This window comes from Amphiprion ocellaris, chromosome 23 (assembly GCF_022539595.1).
Source record: "Amphiprion ocellaris isolate individual 3 ecotype Okinawa chromosome 23, ASM2253959v1, whole genome shotgun sequence".
NCBI lineage: Eukaryota > Metazoa > Chordata > Actinopteri > Pomacentridae > Amphiprion > Amphiprion ocellaris.
The window spans coordinates 13,570,574-13,598,565 of record NC_072788.1 but is presented as its reverse complement, the minus strand read 5'-3'; the positions used below and the strand labels follow the sequence as shown (position 1 = coordinate 13,598,565).

The following is a 27,992-nucleotide window of genomic DNA, read 5'->3' as shown; positions in this document are numbered from 1 at the left end:
GTCCATACAAACTTTAATTGTATATAGAAATATATTTATTGTATATTTCAAAACCTGGACTGTTAGTCAGCAACCTTTTACAGTTGCATCAAGCATTAGTGACCTTTTGCAAGGCAACGATAGCCGACAGGATGATCGTATCTGTGGCAGGAAGCAAAAGAATATTTCATCACTGATCTTGAGAAATTCAAATTGTGTCCACAGCAGTTTCAGCTCATTTATGTAAAGACAAAAAACATTGTTTTCAAAGCTGTTACTGTAGTGCTCCAAAACAATTTGTGTTACAGATGAGAGGTTTGTCATGGATACATGTAGCTGTCATGAAAGTGGTGATGCTCCTAGAAAGTACAAAAAAAACAGAACAAGTGAAGCAAACTGAGACGTCAGTCACTGTTTCTTTAAAGACCTGAATCAAGCTGTCAATCAATGCAGAAGTCCTTTAGACAGTCATTGAAATGCTTCCCATTATGCTCTTTCTGAAGTGTTATGTTTTGCAGTTAAACTGTAGTGATTAATATCTTGTCCTGTCTTCAGTGGTCTCGTGTTTTGTATATGTGGAAAAAATACTGTCTGTTTACTTTGTAGTTAATTTAATTACAGACAAAACTTTTGCATGAGAATTAGTCTAAGATGTTTCTACAGTACCCAAGAGGAAGTGTAGAAATGTTAAATCATTCTGTGGTCAAACGCAATTTTGTATAAAAGGAAGGGAGCAGAATTGAGCTGAAGAAGTAGGAAAAGAACGTCACATCCAGAATTTACATGAAATGTAACTTCTGTTTTTTGTCCCCACAGTTCTTCACTCTTCACACTAGAATTTCTCAGACATTTGGGCTGAATGCAAGGATGGGACCTGCTCTGTCCTGTGAGCTGTTGTTTTTTTGTGAGTACATAACTGGCCTTTTCTGTCCAAATCACACAGATGCATAGTATTGATCATTTGTACCGTTTTTTTTTTTTTTTTTTTTTTTTGTATGTATATACTGAATAGAGGAGACTTGTGGTTTTTAATCAACTTGACCGATAACACTTGGTACAGATGAGAGGGGATGACTGCTATACATAGTCATATTTTAACATTCTCAAATACCCAAATGTTTGCTGTTTTTCACTTTGATAATGTCCGAAGTTTCAATTTTTTTTATTGTAGTGCTCTTGACACTCCTGTTCAATGGACAAGCTAAAGGTGATTGAACAATTTTCCCTTTGTCTTTTATTCACAAAATCTGAATCTCATCTTACTGCTTAACTTAAGTACATCCTCTTTGTGCCTTCTTTTCTGTCATATCATTTTTGTTCTATGCAATGCCACTAATGCCTATCATGAACATGGAATGTGTTTTCATTGCATTTGAACATTTGTGCACCATTGTGTATGTTTGTGTTGGATTGTAGATGCTGTGCTGACGACTGACCCCAGCTGGTCCACTTTTTTTATTGGAGAGTTTGTGACCTTCACATGTGACATGAACGAAGGAGAAGATGCAGACTGGGAATACAAGATCATTATGGATGGACGAGATTATACTTACTACAACACACACAAACGCTACACATCAGGATCTCTGTTGACAGGTGACAGTGGTGATTATCAGTGTGTTGGTCGCAGGAGGAGTTCCCATGATACAAAGAACAGTAACACCGTCTCTCTAACTGTTTCAGGTGAGTCCTTAAAGTTTTTTCAATGTGACCAATAGCACAAATTTATGACTTGTTTACAAATGCATCCCAACTATGTAATTCAGTGTGCATTTAATTATTTGTACTGTGCTTTGTACTGGGCAGACAAATCCTTGGAGGGTTGCCTAGACCTCCATGTGCTAACCATTGATACCCTGAATGGTGTTGGGTATTGGGATGAAGTCCTGAGACCCACTGTTAGTCTTTATGCTGGGTTAGTGGACCCTAGGTTCCCACAGGCTCCCCAGGAGCTCACTGATGCCCTGATCAAGGTCTGGGAAGAGATCCCACAGCATACCTTCCACTGTTTCCATATGACAATGTCTAGACATTGTCATATGTGTACAGGCAGGTGGGGTCTATAGAGACAACTGAGTCACATTAGAAGTTGTGATTAAATTCACACTAGTTGGAGCAGCCTGTTATTTAAATTTTTCACCTAAATTGTTGGAGTGCTTTTGAATCGACTCCTCAGTGAGTTAATGTTGGTTTTCACTGACTGTTTTTACATCATTTTGTTGTCAATGAACTACATGATGTATATCAAATGTTCAGCTTAAATATTTTGTTCGAGATCCAATGTGTGTTTTAATTGTTCCCTTAATTTTTTTTGAGGAGTTTAAAATAATGAAACATAGTTGAACTCTCCATGAAGAATTTCACCCAATTATAGTTGGCAGCAGCTGATAACATTTCCCCTGTCTGAATTAAACATGACAGACTACTGTGAAAGTAACACATCTTTGTGTGTCTTTCAGGGGTGCAGTGTGTATGTTTATAAATTACATTGTCAGACAAAAGAATGGCGAAACTATATAATGTACTTATTGAAATTAAATTGACATCAAACACCACTGAAAATATTTTAAGCTGCAGAGAAAATGACCATTATTTAGTGTTGAATGCAATTACATATGTAAATATGAAGAATTTAGAGTTAATGTACAAAGAAAACAATTTTTTTTTAATTGCATGAGTATAATTGTTGGTATTTTTGTTTGTTTATTGGGAAAAGAAAACATATCTAATTGTTGGTGTTTTTGTTTATTGGGAAAAGAAAACATATCTAAAAGTTTATTTTCCTTAACAACTTTTGATCAGTTGCAATGAGAATAATTGCATGTTGTTGTTTTTATTTGTTTGCTTTTTATTACAGCTGGACCCAAAGCCACACTGACAGCAGACACAACAACCATATCAGTAGGAGGCAGTGTGACACTGACCTGCTCTGTGCAGAACTCTGTTGGATGGAAATATGAGTGGTTCAGACGTACTCGGGAAACCTCTGAAGTTCTGGTGGATCCAGTTAGAACAAATGATGAACTAAACACAGTTATCAGTGTATCACAAGGAGGAATCTACCGGTGCAGAGGAAGAAGAGGAAAACCAGATTACTACACTGATATAAGTGATGGAGTTGCCATTGAGAAAACCTGTGAGTTCAGTCATGATGCCACTATGTTCATTCACTGTGATAGGGGTTTAATACAAAAAGTGCCATGTGTGATCTCTGCCTTGTACCTTTTAACACTATTATATATACGGCCCACACACAACCACTTAGATTAATAACGTGCTGCTGTTAGAAGATAACAACATTAAAACTTTGATTACTAAAGTGAGCCATAGTATTTTTTTTTTATAACAGTTTCTTTTAAGAGTTTGAAGAGATGCGTTAGCTGATATCCTAAAGTGGACCAATGTAAGTTTAAAAAAAAATCTATCATAGTTTCAATCTGGATTTTTCACAGGTATGTTATTGAATGCTAGCTTTTTTTTTGTCTTCAGTTCCCCTACATTTAAAATAGCATTCAGGGTGAAATTGTTGTCCAATAAGGTTTGAATGTGTTTTGTGACTGGGTGATAGAGTAACCTGATGTTGATGGAGTGGTCTGCTAGAGCTCAGTTGTCTCAAGTCTGTTATGCAGAATAAAGGAAAGTGCTGGTTTTAAAAGAGTAGAAAATGTGGTGGTGGTGTAGAGTAAAAACACAGGCAATGGCAAGATGAAAGAGACGGTACTGTTGGAAGAAAGACTTTGAAAGTAAATGTCAGCCGTATTAACACACTGCGACACTCTTATGTTGTGGTCAAAGCAGATGGTTGTAACTATGATGTTGGTGTTTGACCTTCTGTTAGTTGTAAACTGAAGAGGAGGAAGTTCAGAGTGCTGTACTATGAAGCAGGATTTGTGATTATCGACTAAATTTCAAGTTGAATTCGAAAATGATGGCTCACTTCTTACTGGTGTATGTCTCCATGGTCACTTATGCTGAATATTTTACGTGCTCCAGATTGGGCTATGTTGAAGATAACAGGTCAGCACAAGGAGGGGAACAAAAGAGTTTTAGAGCTATGAGTGATTTCCAACCTGTCTGTCCTTTAAGCCTTTGTCATGCAATATAATCCTAAAACAGGCACTAGTTAAATGCTCAAAGAGCATACTACTTGCTATCATTTAACACTGCCAAGCAGCTGAAACAAGACTAAAGATGTCGTACAGGTCATAAGAATGAGACATGAGTTTAGTGACTTCATCCTCCACATCACCATAAAAATAACTTTATTGTTCTTAAATAATTAATCATGTGTTAATGTTTTCTCTTAAGTAGTAATTAAAGGACAATATTTGTAATTTCATCATAAAATCTTGTGACACCTGATTAAACCTACATCTAAGCAACTTACTGATAAGCATATGATTGACACATTCATGTAGTCTGCAGTTTTGTTGCAGCTTTTGTTCCTGATTTTGGTTCAAGCAGCTGTGCTGTTTTAGCCTGTATTATATTTTATTTTCCTCTTAATTTTGGATTATAGTCTGTTCTTATGAGGAATACATGAAGCATGTTATGTTTTCCTGTTAATTTTATTTTTTTTTTACTTGCTCTGACTGTACGCTGCCAGGGTTGTAGCTGAAAGAATAAGACAAAAACTGTCTGAATGCATCTAAGCAGCACATTAATTTTACAGAATATACAGTTTTAACAGTCAGATAAACTTGTGTCCTAATAATCTGGTGGTGACATTGAGAAGCCTGTTAATGACAAATTCACATGGTCTGCAGTTATTGTTGGGATCTGTAATCCCACTTAATGTTTTTTAAGCTCTTGAAATAATTCATGCAACTACAACACAGAATTGAATGTAGTTTTTGTGAATTCAGTTGTTGGTGGACATGAAACATTTGCTGCGTAGAGATTTAGAACAGTAAGTAATCTGGCCTTTAAATGCATAGGAAACAACTTAGTGGGGTTCATCATGTTTTTGTTGCAATTGTGACTGTACAACCTAACTGGCCTCATATATATAGAGGAGAGAAGAGAACTCTGAAATGTGAGATCCATGGAGGAGACATTGAGTGGGAATATGAATGGAAATCTAGTGGTTTAATCAAACCTCCAAAACAAAATGAATTCAGCATTTATGCTGCTTCTTCACTCCAACTACAAAAAAATAGACTGGAGTGATCCCATCAGTTTGTTAGTGTTGGACAGTAAGTCTCATCATAATTCTCCAGTCATGACTGTTCAGCTAAAACTGTGAAAAGATGTTTTGTATGATACCACTAAATATTTGTTGCATATATTTAGACATAGCAGGCTGACAGAGAAATGAAGCAAATATGCAGGATCCAACTGTTACATGTAATCAACCAGCAGCACATCACATGTTTTAATTGGAGGAAAATCTGTTTCCAACAGATAAACCCAAAGCTGTCCTCAGTGTGTCTCCATCATGGCTGAGTCCTGGAACCTCAGTAACTCTGAGCTGTGAGGTTGAACATTCGTCTGCAGGATGGAGGTTCTACTGGTATAAGACTGTTCCTGATCTATCAGGAACCTCCTACAGTTATGAGCTGCTGCCTGGTAGCATCAATGGGACTGAACAAGATTCCTACATGATTCATGGACAGACACAGACAGCAGGATTTACATGTAGAGCTGGAAGAGGAGACCCAGAGTATTACACTTATTACAGTGAACCTACGTTTGTCTGGTCTGGAGGTCAGTCTGCATGTCTGTTTATTACATCCTTTTTCTTTCTATTCAGCTTGATCTTTGCAGCCTGTTCATGACAAACCTTAGAACTTGACAGCATTTAATTTTTAATTATGTACATTTCTATTTCCACAATGAAATAAATTTATTGATTGTTGTGAACAAATTAATTTCTTATTTTGAGTTTTTGGGTTTTTAATGTTTTTTAAACAGATATTCTCATATATAACTTAGTACAGATTTATATTGCAAAATAGTTGTGTATAATTTAAACATGTTTATCTTTAATTTCAATTCAGAACCTTAGTTCACCATTATGTATTAATTTATTTTTCCATTTCAAAATGATTGTTTCCATAGTGTTTTAACATTGCTGAACAAGTTTTGTACTAAAGCTTGATCCTTTTTCATGCTTTGTTTTTCAGATTTTCATCCAGCAGCGTCTCTTACAGTGAATCCAGACACAGTGCAGCGCTTTGGCTTTGACTCTGTTTCACTGAGCTGTGAGGGAAACTCCACTAAATGGAGAGTGAGCAGGTTTACTGATGATGGCTTCCTGTTCCACTGTTCTTTCTGGGGAACAATGAATGGATCAACATGTAATGTTAATAGGATGTGGTACGGTAATGTAGTGTACTGGTGTGAGTCTGGATCAGCATTCAGCAACGCAGTCAACATCACTGGACAGTGTAAGTTATATCGTTTCCTGTATCTGTAATATTTCAATGTTACAATTTGCAGCATGTGAATTTGAAAGTGTGAAATAAACATGTTCTTTGTCCTGAGGATTTAGGGGTGATCTGTACAGTAATTACGTCGCTAAATAAGCTGCGCTTGATTTAGTCCATCTTAAATCATTAGAGGTCTTTGGCTCGACCATCTCTTTTATTTACAACTGTTTCATTAGAAAATCAGGATTTTTAAAATGGTATCTGAAATTTTAGCTTGATAGAACAAATACTTTGAGGTTATTGGTAGAAAAATAGGTGGCTGGGGCCATTTTTTCTCTTGTTGAAGTTTGAGGCGCTGGTTGAATGAAAACATCTCAAACTATTGGAGATAAGTTTTTTTTTTTTTTCTTTTTTTTTGTCTTTTTACCATCGTCTGATTTTGGGTAAGATGAAATATGAAAAAATTTAAACCATCATGAGACGTCCCATCTTTGAACTCACTTTGAAATATAATACAGAAGTCAGTGATATTTTCTGAAACACATGTAGTTTAATGTCACGATAATTTAAAACAATATCAGGTAAATGATAGTCGAACAGAAATTGTTTTAAATTATGATTTCAGATGGAACAAACTGCTTGTTTGTTGCTGGGTTTAGATATCTGCTGTATTCATGATTGAAAGGTACATTTAAGACGCTATGTAAGATAAAATTGAAAACTTGAGATATTTCCTAATAATCGTACATCAGATGACCACTGAATGAATATTCATGTTGTTTGTATTCCAGATAATGATGGTATTATCCTGGTGAGCCCTGTCCATCCTGTGACTGAGGGAGATTCTGTTACTCTTGGCTGCAAGTTGAGGACACAAAATGTTCTTTCTAATGTGTTTTTCTACAAAGACAACAAACTCATCCAAAATGACTCCAGAGGAGAGATGAGCATCTCTGCAGTGTCAGAGTCAGATGAAGGTTTCTACAAGTGTCAATACTCAGGAAAAGAATCACCACAGAGTTGGATGGCAGTGAAAAGTGTGTAGACGTTTCCATAATTCTTATTTTCAGTAACAGTAGTCTTTTGAAAATGTGTAAATTCTGTTGGTGATGCTGCACATTATATATTTTCTCCTATTTCAGAGTCCAGTTCTGAAAACTCTTCATTTCCTGTTCTGCTGATCACTGGGCTGGTTTGTGGAGTTTTACTGATCATTCTTCTGCTGCTGTTGTGTTGCTACAAACAGTCAAAGGGTGAGAAGTTTTCTGATCAATTCAAAATCACAGATGTATTCTTGTTACTTTTGATAAATGCTGTAGCAACAGAAGAATTTGAAATTCATAAAACATGTTAACAGCCACTTTCTTTTTCACAGATTCATGCTTTATCAGGTTGGTAAAACATTCCACTTTGCTTGTTTTTCCAACATATTAGATTTACATCCTGCGTTTCCTGTCAAATCTGCTGTAATTCCTAAATGTTCTGTCCTCATCAGGTCTCAGAGCTCAAATCAGCGCTCTGCTGCAGACGACACCATCAACCAGAATGAAGCTTTAAACAATGAATGTTCCTTTCCTGTCAATGGTCAGCCTCAACTCTGACTTTTGTTCTGACATATCTTTAACTGTAGCATTTCTACTTCCTGTCAGCTGATCAGGAAGATGATGGAATTTGATTCATTAATCCAACCTTGTCTTGGTTTTTCTCTGTAGGTGATGCTTGTCTCTACGAATCAGTCAAAGACACTGATAAAGGTAGAGTTTATATAGTAGCAGGAAGAAGGAGGTGGACCTCTGGGATTATATATAGATGTTTTAAAATGTCGACAGTTTGATCTAAATGAATAACATTTTAACTAGCAGCAGTCAGATCCCAGAATTTACTGTAATGGATTTATTGTGGAATGAAAGATACTAGCTGAAGCAGTTCTTTATGGGATTATGGTCCAGAATTGTGCAGGTCTGATTCACAGCTGCAGTAAAGCTCGTTTGAGTTGACTGCTGCCAAAGCAAAGAGTTGGTTTACTTTTTCTATCAGCACTGGGAATGTTCAATGTGTGTCTCACAATAACAGTGTTTAATATTAGAGTTGTGTGGTGTTGCCTTCAGACCACTGAGTTATTCTTGTTTTTGAATTGAGATTTGCAGATCGATTCTATTTTCTGACAGGGTTTACAAACTTGTTTGAGCTTCTGTTCTTCACATTGAACACAAATGAGCTAAACATCCGAATGACATGATTGAAGCAGCTGTAAATGATTTACTGACAGTCTCTCAGTTACAAAATGTGACTATATTTCAGATGAATCCTCAGATGTCACATATTCTGCGATTGAGCTTAAAAACGTGACTAAGAAAGGTGAGTGTTTTATGTAGTAAGATCCACATACAATAGAAACTACAGTGGTTGAGATGCTGTTATGGACCAGTAGAATCTGAATAAAGTCCAGGAAAGTGTATTTTTAATCAGTGATCTATTTAATCTCACAGGGAAGAAGAAGAGAGCAGAGGAGAGTGCAGTTTACTCTGTTGTGAAGAGACGATCATCTATAGGTCGGTCTGTTTAAAAAAAAAAAATGGTTTGTGTGTTTCATGCTTCCCGTCTATCATTTTTGACTAAAACTAAGAAGAATTACTCGTGAAATGGTGAAATCTACACACAGTGTGTTGAAAATATTTTTTGGTTTGAGTTCACAAATATGACAAAACCTTCTATATTGCTAAAAATGTACCAATAAATGGCTGTTTATCGATCAAGTACACTTCATTTGTTCAGAATATTTCCTGCTCTTGACGAAATGCTCAAAGAAGACTTGAAAAATACAGTATTTACTTTCCCTATTTGTAATAATTTCATGCCTGTTGGTTAATGGCATAGAATTCTTGGGAGATTTTATACTTAAGAACAAGCACTTACCAACACAGTCTGTTTACCTGCATCTACTCAGAGGCCATGATGAGTAAATGAGAGGATAAAAACAACAGAAAACATATTTAAACATTACTAAACTGACTTTTATTTTAGATGACAGTCTGATGTACGCTCAGGTTCTCCCCCACCAGAAAGGTAAAGCCAAGAGAGACAAAGGTAAGTCAAGTTAAAATCCACCTGCAGCTCTAATTGTTGTAACAGGTTGGTCTTGAAGCTTTTATAAACTGTCACTGTAACCTCCTCCAACTAATATCATCTGTTTTCTTCTGTTCACTGTTTATTTTCCATTTTACCAAAGAAATGTGCATTTTAAACCTGTTCACTTTGTTCACAGGAGAATCAGCAGCTGAAGAAACAGTTTATTCTGAAGTGAAACCAGGAAGAGCTGCAGGTAATTGTGTAGTGATAAAATAACATTTCTAGTAGGATTTGTGTCTCTCTATTGACATAAGTGGCCTTTAATTGTTGAGTGACAGCATTTTGTCATTCCTTGGTTTTCTTCCAGACCAATAGAGAGATGTGTATCTCCAAATCTAATGGAGTGAAGGACAAATTGGAAACTACATGCAGTGAAACAGTAGATAAATTACAAAATTCCAACATTCAACAGATGAATATGAACTTAATATCTTGTTTATAATGTAAATATTCCCATTGTGTGATCATTTATTCCACAAAGCAACAGTTTGCAATTAAGTTTCAAGTGTGGCTTTAAAGTTGTGTGTTTTTCGTGTCATCAAACATGATTTCCTGTTAGATGATCAGAGCATTTTCAGTTTTCTTTATTAACAATGAACTGATAGGTTTGATAAGTGTTTTATGTTCCTCTGAACACATTAAGTGTAATCTTTATTCTTAAAAGCTTTGTTGTTTTCACAATTTAATGCATCAGTAATCTTGTTTTTCATATCGCTGTTTATATGTGCCCGCGACCCTAGTGAGGAATAAGCGGTGTATAGATAATGGATGGATGGATGGATGTTTATATGTGTATAATAGTGATGTAATTGTGTGTTAAATGTGATTGTTTTCACACACAGAGGTCTTGGTTTGTTCCTGGATCACTTGTTGAGCAGGTTTTGGGTTTGGTTGGATGCATTGAGTGTGTTAATAGGCACAACTTTGTGTTTTTAATACTTTAATTTCTGAGCTTGAGCCACTGTAATAAACTGAATTTGAATCTCATGATTTAAGCTTTTCAACATGAATCTCTGATAAAAATGTTAATAAATAGTTTGGCAGTGAATTCCAATGAAATTGAAGCTAAATGTAATATTTTGAAATTGAATTCAGTTGCTGTGAAATTCTAAGTAGAGGAATTGAGTTTCAGTTTCTAGTGGCACAAAATTCTGGCCTCACTTGGTCTGTAACAATATTTAAGATGCATCTACTTGAATCCAGGAGCCAAAGTTTCCAGCAGAACATTGTATTGAGATGATCAATGCTCCTCACTTTGCCTGAGAGTGGATTTAATGTTGTGGCTGATGGATGTGTTTTGCAGTCATATTCTGCTGCTGTGTAATTTAGTCTAATTGACAAATACAGATCAGAGAAACACCAGAATGATGTTAAATTTGAGCAGCTTGGATATTTTGTCATTTAATACATGTGTTTCATTGTTGAGCCTGTTGGAGACATTTCTACACCATTTTTAAAGATGTGTTGTCTCTGTGTCTTATTATGGTTGTACTGAGTGTGAAATAGTCTGATCTGCATTTTCATCATCTGGAGGAAATGAGAAAGTAGGTGGAGGTTTGTGATCATTGCTGTCTGTCAGAGAGATGATGTAAAAACTAGCAGGCCTGATTTCATTGTTGTTGGTAGAAAGAAGCATTTGGAAACAGAAAAACTAATTAAATTCTAATGTGTATCTGAACCATTTTCTCGTAAATTGCAAATGAGTTAATTGGTTTTGGTGGAGGATGAGTCCACTGTGTGTGAACACTCAGTGTGACGGCGACTGTGTCTAAATTTATAGTCCTACTGTCCACACAAAGAGGAAATGATTTCATTCACTCATGCTGACAGGTTGTGAACTGACTTGTTTAGCTCAGACAAATGGTTTCTTGAAGGTTTCATTGCTTCCTGTTTTCTATAGCGAAGGTGTGAAGTAGTTTTCTACACATTAAGTTTTAAAAAAAAAAATATGGTTGAATAATTTTTTAATGAGTTTGACATATCAAAGGTTTGTAACATGGATTTGATTTTACAAATGAATCCTGATATTCAGCTTTTGTTGTAGATAAATACAGTGTGTAACATCGACTGATTAATCCCAATAAATTTCAAGAACTGTTTACCCAAAATGCTATTTTTTAAATTTAGGCTATTGTTAGATTTTATAGAATGTATTTGAGCTGATGCTGATCTGAGATGGAACTTCTGCTCACCACATTCTCTGAGTGTTTTTCAGAAGCAGAGTGACACAGTGTCAGTGCTGGATGTGAGGATGGGACACACTTTGTTCTCCATGCTGGGGTTGTTCTGTGAGTACACAAGTGACTCACTTATACAGAAAACATTCTTGTGTCCAGTTTCTATGATAACATGACCAGGTTTATGTTCATTACAATTATTATTAGTATTAGTTTTTATCTAAGTCGTGCCTCGGCTGCTGGTTTAAGGCTGTAATAATGATGCAATAATATATTTTTATGTCTCCATTATTAAACCACAACATCGTAAAGTGTGATCTGTTAAATTCTTATATTGACAGTTTGTGTCAGTGTGATAACATCTGAAGTTTTCCTCTTTTCTCTCAGTGCTGAACACACTCCTCTACTGTGGACCTGTTGAAGGTGATCACAGTCTTCCTTGTTTTTCTGCTTCATCACTTAATTCATCTGAATTAGTATTTCACTGATCATTATCAGTCACATCCTGTTTCATGGTTTATTTTCTGTCCATGCATGAGCTTAGTCTGTACACCAACACATGTCAGGAAGTGATAGAAATTGACAGGCTTTACTCAAGAATTTTAGGTCATTTCAAATATGTTTTCTTGTAATTGTGTGTTTTGTGTTGGGTTCTAGATGCCAAACTGGTCTTTTATACACTGGAGAGTCTGTAACCTTTAGAATCAGTTCCTGTTCAATTTTTTTGGATGAATTACTCCAATATTACTGTCTGCCAACATGTAACATAGAGGAGTTTAGTGTTTGATTTGCTGGTGAGTTTGAGCTTCAGCAACCTATTTAAGAGCAGAAATAGATTATTTTAGACTAAAATAGAAAAGAAGTACTTTATTGATCCCCACGGAAAAAAGTCTACATCCAGTATGTATCATGTGTTTGGAAATGACTGGACTGATAGAGCTTGTTGTTTTTCTTCCACCAGATAAAGCCAGACCTGATCTCACTGTGTGTCCATCATGGCTGAGTCCTGGAGCCTCAGTAACTCTGAACTGTACTGTTACTAATCAGTCTGCAGGATGGAGCTTCTTCTGGTATCAGATTGTTTCTGTACAACCAAACAACTCCTACATTTATGAGCTGCTGCCTGGTCGCATCGACGGGACTGAACAGACTTCTTCCATTGTTCATGGACAGATTCACAGAAATGGTTCAGATCTTCAGTTTTTGTATTTTTAACTGTGTTGTAACCCGTCTGGACATTGAAAATCAAAAACGGCGAACACTAGATTTTGACTAAAAGCAGCAGTCCAGCTTTCCAATATTACAGATTGGCTCTCTGTGACGGCATATCCTCCATAAAAAGTGCCATAATTACTGTCTCAGAAGATAATATTACTTTTTGTCAAACTGTTGTGTCTGCGGGACAATGACCGGATCCACCTGCACAATCAAGAAGTTTATCAAAGAAACTGCAGTTCACTGGTGTGAGTCTGGAACAGGTCAATTCAGCAACGCAGTCAACATCACTGTACAACGTAGGTGTCTGAAATGATCCTGTTTCACATCTACAAATGTAAACCAGAAGCTCCCATTAATGGTCTATTCTGTAGGTTGAAGCTAAGATGGTCCAGATGATTTCATTTAATAGGATTATCATTTAGAAAGATTTGTTGAAAAAGGTTTGTGAAAATCTATACAACCCAAATATCACAAACCAATAATTTCTCAGCAGTGCAGTTCCTACCATTTATTATTTTTCTTGTTCAATTTCCAACATCAGCAAAAATATAAATGAGCCCAACAGACCACAGACTTCTATCACATCATCATTTTGTGCGTTGAGTGTTCAGATCAACAGTTTATTTAAAGACTGCATCACCTGCTGCTGTCTGAAGCTCCACTGTAGCTTTTATAACAGTGAGCTGCTGCTACACAGTCAAATAATGAACAGTTGCATTTAAGATGCATTCTGTGTGTTCAATATTACAGCCTTATAAGTACATTTAACATCTGGAACTTTACTGACACTTGGTCCTGTTTGAATGTTTTACAGGAAAAGATATAATTGTGTTGAGCCCAGTGACGGAGGAAGAAGCTGTTACTGTGGGCTGCACACTGAAGAAACCAAGCCTTCGACTCCAATTTTGGTTTCTTTAAAAATAATCTTTGCATCCAAAATGATACCAGAACAGAGCTGCACATTGCTGCAGTGTCAAAGCAGATGAAGGCTTCAAGTCTGAGTTTCAGGACAAACGTCAGCACAGAGCTGGATGTCAGTAAAATGTAAGTATGATTAAAACTAACTTATCTGTTCTTCCTTTTGCACTAGAAAAAAAGGTGTCACTTGAGCTGATTAAAACAGAGATAGTTGGCTTTTTTCTGCTGAAGCATTAAAACAGGATGTTCAGTGTGAACTGTGAGTGTTTATTTTTACATTCTAACATGAAGTACAGGTTGTTGTTGTCCTCACATGAAATTAACAGTGAATAGGTGAATATGGCTACGTCATAATATGATCTTTATGTTAACACTGTGTGCTGTGAAACAGTATTTGCTCCCTGAGCTGTCAATCAACCACATGACCAAATTCATAGGACAGTTGGGTTCAGTTTCAGCAGCAGCACCTACATATGATTACTGCCAGGACTGTTGAATCTCAGCATCACTAAATAAAACCTGTCTAGTATTGTGAAGTAGCTAAAGGGTCTCAACAAGCAGCACATGATGCCATGTTCTAAAGAGATTCAAGCACAGATGCAAAATAAAAGTCATTGACATTTGGTATTCTGGAAAGGGTTATAAATCCATTGCTAAAGCTCTGTGACTCCAGAGACCCACAGTGAGAGACATTATCTACAAATAGAGAAAACATGTAAATCTTATACTACATTCCACAAGAAGAACATGATACCAGCAGTGCAAGATGGTGGTGGTAGTGTGATGGTTTGGGTCTGTGTTTCTTCCTCAGGACCTGGACCTCTTGTCATAAATGATGGATTCATGAATTCTGCTGTCACTGAGACTTTCACAGTAACAGATATGTGGTTGAGATGTGCCCAAACATTTGCACATCACTGTAGAAACTTGCTGTTTCCATCCAGTATAACCTGCACAAATAAATACAATGTGTGATGTGATGAGTGAAAATAGACACTTAGAATATTTAATCCTAGCTGATCAAAGTTGTCTCTACTTTAATGTTTTTGTGATCAGATTCTTTTTTATTTAAAAAGCAAATATCAGCTTATTTGTATTTGCAGAAGCCGGAAAGGAAGTTTCACCTTGTCTAAATATTCTGTGGTCGAACCAACAGTGGAGTGAGCTTTTTTTTTGGTTGTTTTTTTAGATAGGGACGGAAGTGTTACGACATTTATCAGACAGAAAAATCATTCCTCAGACAACTTCTGATGCTATGATGATAGGAAACTCTTCCGTCTCACAGTTCACTGTTTCTCGTTGGTACAAAGTGGACGTATTTCACTGACAGAACAAGTGTCAAAGCGTCAGAGCTGGATTTGAAGATGGGACACACTTTGCTGTCTGTGCTGTTGTTACACTGTGAGTACCAGATACTTTTTACCAACTCTTTTACTTCAGTCTTGTTGACAGATTTATTGAAAGTGAAATATTTTGATGTAGAGTCAGAGAACTGAGTTAAATCATCACAGAAACACATTATTGGTTCATCACAGTGATTATTAGACAGATTTTGTACATTAAACTTGTTTCATATTCCACTGTGAATGTCAGTCATAGATCCCAAGTTGTTTTATTTTAGTAATATCTGAAGTTTCCATCTTTATTTCAGTGCTGAATACATTCCTCTACTATGGACATGCTCAAGGTAACGGCTCAGTTTAATTTATATTCTTTCATTTCATCCACTGAGGATGAGTCTTTAGCTGACTTTATTTTAATCAATATATCCATACATACTGTAGAGTCAAACTAAAGTAGTTTCAGTTCACGTTTGTGTTCAGTTCTAGATGCTGTGCTGATGACTGACCCCAACTGGTCCACTTTTTTTACTGGAGAGTTTGTGACCTTCATATGTGACATGAACGAAGGAGACGATGCTGACTGGGAATACAAGATCAACAAGGATGGACGAGATTATACTTGCTACAACACACATCAACGCTACACATCAGAACCTCTGTCTGCACGTCACAGTGGTGATTATCAGTGTGTTGGTCGCAGGAGGAGCTCATATTCTACAAAGAGCAGTAACACTGTCTCTTTAACTGTTTCAGGTGAGTCCTTCATGTTTTATCAACATGACCAACAACACAAAGTTATGATTCCTATTCATAAACTCATCCCAATTATACAATACAGTTTACATTGAATTATTAGTATTGTGTATACATTTTTGAAATAGTGTGAAACATTACACTTTGACAGGGACCACTGGATTTTTCCAGCTTTTGTCAGAGAAAACACTTTGCTAAAAAGCTCCGACTGCCAGCTACAATTAACAATGTTCTTCATTGTATAATAACAGCTGTAGCAGATGGAATATGCAACTTCCACATCAAGAATTTGACCTGATTATAGGTGACAGCAGCTGATAATTTCCCTCTGAACTGAAAACAGGACAGACCACTGTAGAAGTAACACGTCTTTATGTACCTTTCAGTCATGCAGTGTGTTTATTTACAGAAAATGTGACTTTTCAAGCAGCAGAATGGAGAATCTGTAAAACTATGACAATTGAGACTTGAAAGCAGAAGCTCTATCACCGTGTTGAAATGGTCAAAAATCACTGCTTGAAAATGTTTTAAGTTGCAGAGAAAATAACCATTAGTTATGATACATGTTAAGGACAATTCTTTTTTGTGAGTCAGACATTAAGATGATGAATTTAGAGCTAATGTGAAAAGAAAACATACCTCAAAGTTTATTTTCCTAAAAAATTTACATTGCCATGAGAAAAATTGCATGTTGTTTTTATTTGTTTGCTTTTTCTTACAGCTAAACCCAAAGCCACACTGACAGCAGACACAACAACCATATCAGTAGGAGGCAGTGTGACACTGACCTGCTCTGTGCAGAACTCTGTTGGATGGAAATATGAGTGGTTCAGACGTACTCAGAGAACCTCTGAAGTTCTGGTGGATCCAGTTAGAACAAATGATGAACTAAACACAGTTATCAGTGTTTCACAAGGAGGAATCTATCAGTGCAGAGGAACAAGAGGAAAACCAGTTTACTACACTGATATAAGTGATGAGGTCACCACTGAGAAAACCCGTGAGTTCAGTCATTTTGTTTTTGAATAATACACGCTTTTGTCATTGAAATTAGTAATGTGATGAAACAAAAATCTTAATTTTTTTCTGCTGATATTGTGTTTGTTTTTTTTGTTTTTTTTAATTTCTCTACCTGTTCCCAACTGAAAACAGTTTCCAATGAGGCTGTTCTAAGACGACAACCAGACTGGACTCAGATGTTCAGAGGTGAAAGAATCACTCTGACATGTGAGATCCATGGAGGTGAAACCACCCAGTGGGTGTATGAATGGAGAGGACCTCGGCGTTATGTACACTGGACAGATGATAATTACCAGACATTCAGAGTTTCTAAGTCCAGCAGTGGAGACTACATGTGTAGGAGTAGACCCAGAGATGACTCCTATTCTTCAACTGAGTGGAGTAAATCCATCACATTGTCAGTATCAGGTAAGTCATGTTTGTTGTTTGTTCTGTCAAAGTTCTTTGATTGTGTGATGATTTTACATCTTGAGTCAGACGGTGAGTTAACTGATGTTATCCTGAAGTGGACCAATGTAAGTTTTAAAAAAGAAACTAATATTACTGTAATCTTGAGTTTTCACAGGTATGTTATTGAGTGTTAATCATTTTTCTTTCTGAAGTCTCTTACATTTAAAAGAACATTCAAGCTGGCTTAAGCTGTTGTCCAATTAGGTTTGGATGTATTTTGTGACTGGGTGATAGAGTAAGATACTTACAGATCCTTTTAAAGGCACTTTGTACGGCATATTGAGTAGAGCAACTACTGTGTTTACAGAATAGCATTATGTAGATTCATTAATGTGGACAGTGATTAGATAAGTAATAGTAGATAAGCAGGTAAGTATTTCAAGTTGAATTCTGGGTTTTTAGTTCTACTATAGTGGCTCACTCCTTATCGGTGGCCGTCTCCATGATAACTTATGCTGAACACTTGACCTGTAGTTATGTTGGAGACAACAGGTCAGCAGTGTGTACTGACAAGTCGGTTTTCTTGAAAAAGACCAGCAGCATCACTAAAGGTTCCAGCAGAGCTCTGCATGCAGATAGTCAGAGGGGAACATAAGAATTTGTGGACCTGTGAGTAATTTCAAAGCCATTTCACTGCCTTTGTCGAGTGATATAATCCTAAAATAGACACAAATGTAACACTTAGAAGAACTGACTCATTGATTTAAATTCTTTTTATATTTGTTCTTTACTTGATATCTTTTAACCCCACTAAGCAGCTGAAAGAATCAGACTTAAATTGTTCTACAGGCCATAAGAATGAGACATAATGTTGCTTTGGTGACTTCATCCTCCACATCACCATGAAAATATATATATTTTTTTATTACCTGATTAATTACTTGTGAAATACTTGGTCTCTTGAGTCATATTAAAGGATAAATTTTGTAATTTCATGATAAAATCTTGTGATGCATTATAAATTAAACCTATGTCTCAGCAACTTACACATCATGCAACGATGATACTGATAAGTATCCACCGATCAGGTATAACATGATGACCACCTGTCTAATATTGTGTTGGTCCCCTTTTGCTGCCAAAATCCCTGTTGCTGGTTCACCACTGTTCCTTCCTTAGACCACTTTTAATAGATACTGACCCCTGCAGACCAGGAACACCCCACTAGAGAGCGGATGTTTTTATTAAAAAAAAAAAAAAAAAAGGCCTAAAAACCTTTCTTTTTAACAAAGCTTTTAATTAAACGTGTACGTGAATGTTTCTTTTTTTTGCTGTTATTTTATCTGATTGCTCTGTTTTTATTGCATGATTGTTTTGTTTTTATCTGTTTTATATCTTAAATGTAGCACTAACTGTAGATTTTGCCTAAATGAAAAGTGCATTACAAATAAAATGTATGATTATTATTATTATTATAGAGCTGCAGTTTTGGAGATGCTCTGACCCAGTTGTCCAGCCATCACAATTTGGTCCTTATCAAACTTTTATTGCAGCTTTCTTTCCTGCCTTTGGTTGCAGCAGCTGTATTGTTTTTAGCCTATATTCTGTTTTATTTTCCTTATATTGGTTTAGCATGATAGGTGGTTCTTTTTATTAGAAATATATAAAGTTGTACGCACTTTCGGTCAACGAAGCATGAGTTATGTTTTTCTGTTCTTTTTTTTTTTTGCCTACTCTGAGACTGTACGCTGCCAGGGTTGCAGCTGAAGGAATAGGACTGACAAGACTTTGAAATGCCAGAATAAATCTAAGCAACACATTAATTTTACAGCATATACAGTTATAATAACCGTGGGATAAACTAGTGTCCTAATAATCTGGTGGTGATTTTGAGAAGCCTGTTAATGACACATTCATATGGTCTGTAGTTATTGTTAGGATCTGTAATCACAGTTCATGGTTTTTAAGCTCCTGAAATAATTCATACAACTACATTTACTTGTTCTGTCTTCAAAATGAACATAGAATTGAATATATTTTTTGTGAATTTACTTGTTGGGAGACATGAAACATTTGTTGCATAGAGCTTTAGAACAGGAAGTAATCTGGCCTTTAAATATGTAGAAAACAGCTGAGTGGGATTCATTATGTTTTTATTTTTTATCAAGTTACTCAAGTTGGAGGACAATGATTACCTTTTTTTTTTTTTTTTTATCTTTATTCTAAACTCACTGACAGGTAAACCAAAGGCCCTGTTAAATGCTGATGTCAGAGACATTCCAGTAGGAGGCAGCGTGACCCTGATCTGCTCAGTGAATCCATCATCTGGATGGGAATATTACTGGTACAGAGATGGGAAAAAGTCTCATTCTTTGACCTCCCAAGATGCTGTTTTCCCTTCAAATGGACAAATCAGTGTCTCAGAGGGAGGATTGTACAGGTGCAGAGGAGGAAGAGGAAACCCTGTTTATTACACAGAGTACAGTGATCCAGTCACAATCAATAACATTGGTGAGTTTGAAGGTTTCTAGGTTTACAAAACATAAAATAGATTGTGAGTGTTTATAAATGCCATTATTATGTTATGAAGTCAGTATGGTGAATGTTGATTTAACCTGTTATGTTTCTTTCTCTGCTGGTGATTCTTGAACATGGACAGTCCCAAACAGGGCAGTTTTGACTCTACAACCTAACTGGCCTCAGATATATAGAGGAGAGAAGAGAATTCTGAAATGTGAGATCCATGGAGGAGACATTGAGTGGGAATATGAATGGAAATCTGGTGGTTTAATCAAACCTCCAAATCAAAATGAATTCAGCATTTATGCTGCTTCTTCACTCCACAAGGGAGAGTATAAGTGTAAAGGCATCATGAAAACTACAAAAACATCTTCAACAGACTGGAGTGATCCCATCAGTTTGTTAGTGTTGGACAGTAAGTCACATCAGAATTCTCCAGTCATGACTGTTCAGCTAAAACTGTGAAAAGATGTTTTGTATGATACCACTAAATATTTGTTGCATATATTTAGACATAGCAGGCTGACAGAGAAATGAAGCCAATATGCAGGATCCAACTGTTACATGTAATCAACCAGCAGCACATCACATGTTTTAATTGGAGGAAAATCTGTTTCCAACAGATAAACCCAAAGCTGTCCTCAGTGTGTCTCCATCATGGCTGAGTCCTGGAACCTCAGTAACTCTGAGCTGTGAGGTTGAACATTCGTCTGCAGGATGGAGGTTCTACTGGTATAAGACTGTTCCTGATCTATCAGGAACCTCCTACAGTTATGAGCTGCTGCCTGGTAGCATCAATGGGACTGAACAAGATTCCTACATGATTCATGGAAAGACACAGACAGCAGGATTTACATGTAGAGCTGGAAGAGGAGACCCAGAGTATTACACTTATTACAGTGATCCTAAGTTTGTCTGGTCTGGAGGTCAGTCTGCATGTCTGTTTATTACATCCTTTTTCTTTCTATTCAGCTTGATCTTTGCAGCCTGTTTATGAGAAATTTTAGAACTCGACAGTATTTAATTTTTAATTGATTGCGTACATTTATATCTCCACAATGGAAGAAATGTGTGAATATTTGTGACCCAAGGAACTCCTTATTTTCAATTTTTCTGGGATTTGAGTGTTTTTTTTAGAACAAATATAGTGTTGTAATTCTTTATATTTTATTGTACAATAGTTGTGTAGAATTTAAACTTGTTTGTCTTTAAATTAAATTCAGAACTGAAAATCATCATTGTGTATTTGCTTAATTTCAATTTCCATAGAAGGATTCTTTCCATCATGTTTTAACATGACTGAACAGGATTTGATCCTATTTCATGCTTTGTGTTTCAGATCTTCATTCAGCAGCGTCTCTTACAGTGAATCCAGACACAGTGCAGCACTTTGGCTCTAAATCTGCTTCACTGAGGTGTGATGGAAACTCCACTAAATGGAGAGTGAGCAGGTTTACTGATGATGGCTTCCAGCGACAATGTTTTTTCTGGGGAACAATGAATGGATCAACATGTAATCTTAATTGGATGTGGTACGGTAATGTAGTGTACTGGTGTGAGTCTGGATCAGCATTCAGCAATGCAGTCAACATCACTGGACAGTGTAAGTTTTGATAGTTTCCTGTATCTGTATTATTTCATTGTTAGTTTGCAGCATGTGAATTTGAAAGTGTGAAATAATCAAAGATATTCTTTGTCCTGAAGATTTAGGGGTGATCTGTACAGTATTTATGTCAGCTGGCAAAATAAGTTATTTTTGTTCACCATCGTCTGATTTTGGGTGACGTGAAATAAGAAAAAAATGAAGCCATCATGAAAACTCCTATCTTTGATCTCACACTGGAGTATAATACATATATAGTTGAACAGAAATAGTTTTAAATTATGATGATTTCAGATGGAACCAGAAAAGCACTCAGAGTGCAGTACTCCACTAAGATTGTTCATTCCTCAATTTGTGTATTCAGAAATCATGGCAACATAGAATCTGCCCATTTAATATAGATCCACCCAAAAACTAACTAAATAATTACCTTGCGTGAGCACAGGCATGTGTTGTGCATGCGTGTGTTATGTACAGATACCAACATGTGTGACTGAAATACACTATATTGCCAAAAGTATTCGCTCACCTGCCTTGACTCACATATAAACGTAGGTGACATCCCATTCCTAATCCATAGGGTTCAATATGATGTCGGTCCACCCTTTGCAGCTATAACAGCTTCAACTCTTCTGGGAAGGCTGTCCACAAGGTTAAGGAGTGTGTTTATGGGAATTTTTGACCATTCTTCCAGAAGCACATTTGTGAGGTCACACACTGATGTTGGACCAGAAGGTCTGGCTCTCAGTCTCTGCTCTAATTCATCCCAAAGGTGTTCTATCGGGTTGAGGTCAGGACTCTGTGCAGGCCATTCAAGTTCATCCACACCAGACTCTGTCATCCATGTCTTTATGGACCTTGCTTTGTGCACTGGTGCACAGTCATGTTGGAAGAGGAAGGGGCCAGCTCCAAACTGTTCCCACAAAGTTGGGAGCATGGAATTGTCCAAAATGTCTTGGTATGCTGAAGCATTCAGAGTTCCTTTCACTGGAACTAAGGGGCCAAGCCCAGATCCTGAAAAACAAGCCCACACCATAATCCCCCCTCCACCAAACTTTACACTTGGCACAATGCAGTCTGACAAGTATCTTTCTCCTGGCAACCTCCAAACCCAGACTCGTCCATCAGATTGCCAGATGGAGAAGTGCGATTGATCACTCCAGAGAACGTGTCTCTACTGATCTAGAGTCCAGTGGTGGCTGCTTTACACCACTGCATCCCACGCTTTGCATTGCACTTGGTGATGTATGGCTTGGATGCAGCTGCTCGGCCATGGAAACCCATTCCATGAAGCTCTCTGCTGAAGCACTGTTCTGGAGCTAATCTGAAGGCCACATGAAGTTTGAAGGTCTGTAGCGATTGACTCTGCAGAAAGTTGGCCACCTCTTGGCACTATGCTCCTCAGCATCCACTGACCCCACTCCGTCAGTTTACGTGGCCTACCACTTGGTGGCTGAGTTGCTGTCGTTCCCACACACTCCCACTTTCTTATAATACAGCTGACAGTTGACTGTGGAACATTTAGGAGCGAGGAAATGTCACGACTGGATTTGTTGCACAGGTGGCATCCTATCACAGTTCCACGCTGGAATTCACTGAGCTCCTGAGAGTGACCCATTCTTTCACAAATGTTTGTAAAAGCAGTCTGCATGCCTAGGTGCTTGATTTTATACACCTGTGGCCATGGAAGTGATTGGAACACCTGATTCTGATTATTTGGATGGGTGAGCGAATACTTTTGGCAATATAGTGTATGTAGCCGGTTCAGTGAATTGATGCAGGCAACTGACAAAGCGTTTACTTGTTGTCATGGTTACGGTGACTCCGTGCCAGCTGCTATATTTCCAATGGGAAATCCTTAATGAATCCGTGGATCCAGACTGTAATCTGCATCGCCAGCAAAATCTAACCAGTTGGTCCTTGTGTCATTTCTGACTTTCCTTGAAAATTTGTTGAGAATGTTGCACACGGACAGATTCACAGACAAACGTACGCCGATGGTCGCATAACTCCACCACGTTCCTCGGTGGAGTAATGATCTTGTTTGTTGCTGGATTTAGATATCTGCTGGATTCATGATTGAAAGGTACATTTTAGACACTATGTAAGATGAGATTGAAAACTTGAGATGTTTCCTAATAATTGTACATCAGATGACATCAGCTGACCACTGAATGAATATTCATGTTGTTTGTATTCCAGATAATGATGGTATTATCCTGGTGAGCCCTGTCCATCCTGTGACTGAGGGAGATTCTGTTACTCTTGGCTGCAAGTTGAGGACACAAAATGTTCTTTCTAATGTGTTTTTCTACAAAGACAACAAACTCATCCAAAATGACTCCAGAGGAGAGATGAGCATCTCTGCAGTGTCAGAGTCAGATGAAGGTTTCTACAAGTGTCAATACTCAGGAAAAGAATCACCACAGAGTTGGATGGCAGTGAAAAGTGTGTAGACGTTTCCATAATTATTATTTTCAGTAACAGTAGTCTTTTGAAAATGTGTAAATTCTGTTGGTGATGCTGCACATTATATATTTTCTCTCATTTCAGAGTCCAGTTCTGAAAACTCTTCATTTCCTGTTCTGCTGATCACTGGGCTGGTTTGTGGAGTTTTACTGATCATTCTTCTGCTGCTGTTGTGTTGCTACAAACAGTCAAAGGGTGAGAAGTTTTCTGATCAATTCAAAATCACAGATGTATTCTTGTTACTTTTGATAAATGCTGTAGCAACAGAAGAATTTGAAATTCATAAAACATGTTAACAGCCACTTTCTTTTTCACAGATTCATGCTTTATCAGGTTGGTAAAACATTCCACTTTGCTTGTTTTTCCAACATATTAGATTTACATCCTGCGTTTCCTGTCAAATCTGCTGTAATTCCTAAATGTTCTGTCCTCATCAGGTCTCAGAGCTCAAATCAGCGCTCTGCTGCAGACGACACCATCAACCAGAATGAAGCTCTAAACAATGAATGTTCCTTTCCTGTCAACGGTCAGCCTCAACTCTGACTTTTGTTCTGACATACTGTAACTGTAGCATTTCTACTTCCTGTCAGCTGATCAGGAAGATGATGGAATTAGATTCATTAATCCAACCTTGGCTTGGTTTTTCTCTGTAGGTGATGCTTGTCTCTATGAATCAGTCAAAGACACTGATAAAGGTAGAGTTTATACAGTAGCAGGAAGAAGGAGGTGGACCTCTGGGATTATATATAGATGTTTTAAAATGTCGACAGTTTGATCTAAATGAATAACATTTTAACTAGCAGCAGTCAGATCCCAGAATTTACTGTAATGGATTTATTGTGGAATGAAAGATACGAGCTGAAGCAGTTCTTTATGGGATTATGGTCCAGAATTGTGCAGGTCTGATTCACAGCTGCAGTAAAGCTTGTTTGAGTTGACTGCTGCCAAAGCAAAGAGTTGGTTTACTTTTTCTATCAGCACTGGGAATGTTGAATGTGTGTCTCACAATAACAGTGTTTAATATTAGAGTTGTGTGGTGTTACCTTCAGACCATTGTTTTTCATTTTTTAAAAGTATAGATTTGCAGATTATATTTTCTGACAGCGTTGACAAACTTGTTTGAGCTTCTGTACTTTACATTGAACACAAGTCAGTTAAACATCAGAATGACATGATTGAAGCAGCTGTAAATGATTTACTGACAGTCTCTCAGTTACAAAATGTGACTATATTTCAGATGAATCCTCAGATGTCACATATTCTGCGATTGAACTTGAAAACATGACTAAGGAGGGTGAGTGTTTTATGTAGTAAGATCCACATACAATAGAAACTACAGTGGTTGAGATGCTTTTATGGACCAGTAGAATCTGAATAAAGTCCAGGAAAGTGTATTTTTAATCAGTGATCTATTTAATCTCACAGGGAAGAAGAAGAGAGCAGAGGAGAGTGCAGTTTACTCTGTTGTGAAGAGACGATCATCTACAGGTCAGTCTGTTAAAAAAGCAGTTTTTGTGTGTTTTGTGGTTGTCACAGTGTCATTTTTGAATAAAGATGAGAAGAGTTAGTAGTTTCAGCAACAATCAAATCTACACACACAGTAGAATTTTTCTTTTTTTAACTTTACAGTTATGACAGAAAACTTCTCATATTGCTAAAAATGTTCATATAAATGGCTGTATATTGATCAAGTATAGTTCATTTGTATAGAATAGTTCCTACTCGTGACCAAAACTCAAAGAAGACTTGAAAAGTAAAGTATTTATTCTCCCTTTTTGTCATAATTTCATGCCTGTTGGTTAGTCACAGATTTCTTGGGACATTTTACATGTAAGAACAAGCACTTACCAACACAGTCTGTTTACCAGCATCTACTCAGAGGCCATGATCAGTAAATGAGAGGATAAAAACAACAGAAAACATATTTAAACATTACTAAACTGACTTTTATTTTAGATGACAGTCTGACGTACGCTCAGGTTCTCCCCCACCAGAAAGGTAAAGCCAAGAGAGACAAAGGTAAGTCAAGTTAAAATCCACCTGCAGCTCTAATTGTTGTAACAGGTTGGTCTTGAAGCTTTTATAAACTGTCACTGTAACCTCCTCCAACTAATATCATCTGTTTTCTTCCGTTCACTGTTTATTTTCCATTTTACCAAAGAAAAGTGCATTTGAAACCAGTTCACTTTTTTCACAGGAGAATCAGCAGCTGAAGAAACAGTTTATTCTGAAATGAAAGCAGGAAGAGCTGCAGGTAATTGTGTAGTGATAAAATAACATTTCTAGTAGGATTTGTGTCTCTCTGTTGACATAAGTGGCCTTTAATTGTTGAGTGACAGCATTTTGTCATTCTTTGGTTTTCTTCCAGACCAATAGAGATGTGTATCTCCAAATCTAAAGGAGTGAAGGACAAATTGGAAACTACATCCAGTGAAACAGTAGATAAATTACAAAATTCCAACATTCAACAGATGAATATGAATTTAATCTCCTGTTTATAATGTAAATATTCCCATTGTGTGGTCATTTATTCCACAAAGCAACAGTTTGCAGTTAAGTTTCAAGTGTGACTTTAAAGTCGGTGTGTTTTTCGTGTCATCAAACATGATTTCCTGTTAGATGATCAGAGCATTTTCTGTTTTCTTTATTAACAATGAACTGATAGGTTTGATAAGTGTTTTATGTTCCCCTGAACACATTAAGTGTAATCTTTATTCTTAAAAGCTTTGGTGTTTTCACAATTTAATGCATCAATAATCTTGTTTTTCATATCGCTGTTTTGTGTGTATAATAGTGATGTAATTGTGTGTTAAATGTGATTGTCTTCACACACAGAGGTCTTGGTTTGTTCCTGGATCACTTGTTGAGCAGGTTTTGGGTTTGGTTGGATGCATTGAGTGTGTTAATAGGCACAACTTTGTGTTTTTAATACTTTAATTTCTGAGCTTGAGCCACTGTAATAAACTGAATTTGAATCTCATGATTTAAGCTTTTCAACTTGAATCTCTGATAAAAATGTTAATAAATAGTTTGGCAGTGAATTCCAATGAAATTGAAGCTAAATATAGTATTTTGAAATTGAATTCAGTTGCTGTGAAATTCTAAGTAGAGGAATTGAGATTCAGTTTCTAGTGGCACAAAATTCTGGCCTCACTTGGTCTGTAACAATATTTAAGATGCATCTACTTGAATCCAGGAGCCAAAGTTTCCAGCAGAACATTGTATTGAGATGATCAATGCTCCTCACTTTGCCTGAGAGTGGATTTAATGTTGTGGCTGATGGATGTGTTTTGCAGTCATATTCTGCTGCTGTGTAATTTAGTCTAATTGACAAATACAGATCAGAGAAACACCAGAATGATGTTAAATTTGAGCAGCTTGGATATTTTGTCATTTAATACATGTGTTTCAGTGTTGAGCCTGTTGGAGAAATTTCTACACCATTTTTAAAGATGTGTTGTCTCTGTGTCTTCTTATGGTTGTACTGAGTGTGAAATAGTCTGATCTGCATTTTCATCATCTGGAGGAAATGAGAAAGTAGGTGGAGGTTTGTGATCATTGCTGTCTGTCAGAGAGATGATGTAAAAACTAGCAGGCCTGATTTCATTGTTGTTGGTAGAAAGAAGCATTTGGAAACAGAAAAACTAATTAAATTCTAATGTGTATCTGGACCATTTTCTTGTAAATTGCAAATGAGTTAATTGGTTTTGGTGGAGGATGAGTCCACTGTGTGTGAACACTCAGTGTGACGGCAACTGTGTCTAAATTTATAGTCCTACTGTCCACACAAAGAGGAAATGATTTCATTCACTCATGCTGACAGGTTGTGAACTGACTTGTTTAGCTCAGACAAATGGTTTCTTGAAGGTTTCATTGCTTCCTGTTTTCTGTAGCGAAGGTGTGATGTAGTATTTTACACATGAAGTTTTGAAAAATCGAATATGGTTGAATAATTTGTTCATGATTTTTGACATATGAAAGGTCTGTAACATGGATTTGTTTTTACAAACATATCCTGATATTCAGCTTTTGTTGTAGATAAATACAGTGTGTAACATCGACTGATTAATCCCAATAAATATCAAGAAGAGTTTACCCAAAA

The 27,992-nt window shown here is 36.8% G+C and overlaps 1 protein-coding gene across 1 annotated transcript; it reads left to right on the top strand.

Moving 5' to 3' along the window:
* The first annotated feature begins 31 nt into the window (after window positions 1-31).
* On the top strand, window positions 32-27,992 carry LOC111571719 (uncharacterized). Its single transcript, XM_055007960.1, has 35 exons — window positions 32-883; window positions 1,151-1,186; window positions 1,396-1,662; window positions 2,837-3,115; window positions 5,383-5,685; window positions 6,105-6,368; window positions 7,142-7,387; window positions 7,493-7,603; window positions 7,726-7,741; window positions 7,846-7,934; window positions 8,063-8,104; window positions 8,652-8,708; window positions 8,840-8,902; window positions 9,375-9,437; window positions 9,616-9,672; window positions 14,604-14,665; window positions 15,058-15,193; window positions 15,444-15,479; window positions 15,616-15,888; window positions 16,610-16,888; window positions 17,041-17,316; window positions 19,537-19,809; window positions 19,958-20,233; window positions 20,442-20,744; window positions 21,158-21,421; window positions 23,624-23,869; window positions 23,975-24,085; window positions 24,208-24,223; window positions 24,328-24,416; window positions 24,544-24,585; window positions 25,128-25,184; window positions 25,316-25,378; window positions 25,847-25,909; window positions 26,088-26,144; window positions 26,259-27,992. Exons 1-35 carry the CDS (start codon window positions 763-765, stop codon window positions 26,264-26,266), a joined length of 4,944 nt encoding a protein of 1,647 aa, XP_054863935.1. The 5' UTR covers window positions 32-762; the 3' UTR covers window positions 26,267-27,992.

Bases quoted from the DNA above. Each gene is read 5' to 3' on its own strand.
- LOC111571719 (XM_055007960.1), top strand. From the start codon at position 763: ATGAAATGTAACTTCTGTTTTTTGTCCCCACAGTTCTTCACTCTTCAC. The intron at 9,673-14,603 runs GTAATTGTGTAG...TTTCTTCCTCAG, and splicing joins GAAACCAGGAAGAGCTGCAG to GACCTGGACCTCTTGTCATA. The intron at 24,586-25,127 runs GTAGAGTTTATA...ACTATATTTCAG, and splicing joins AGTCAAAGACACTGATAAAG to ATGAATCCTCAGATGTCACA.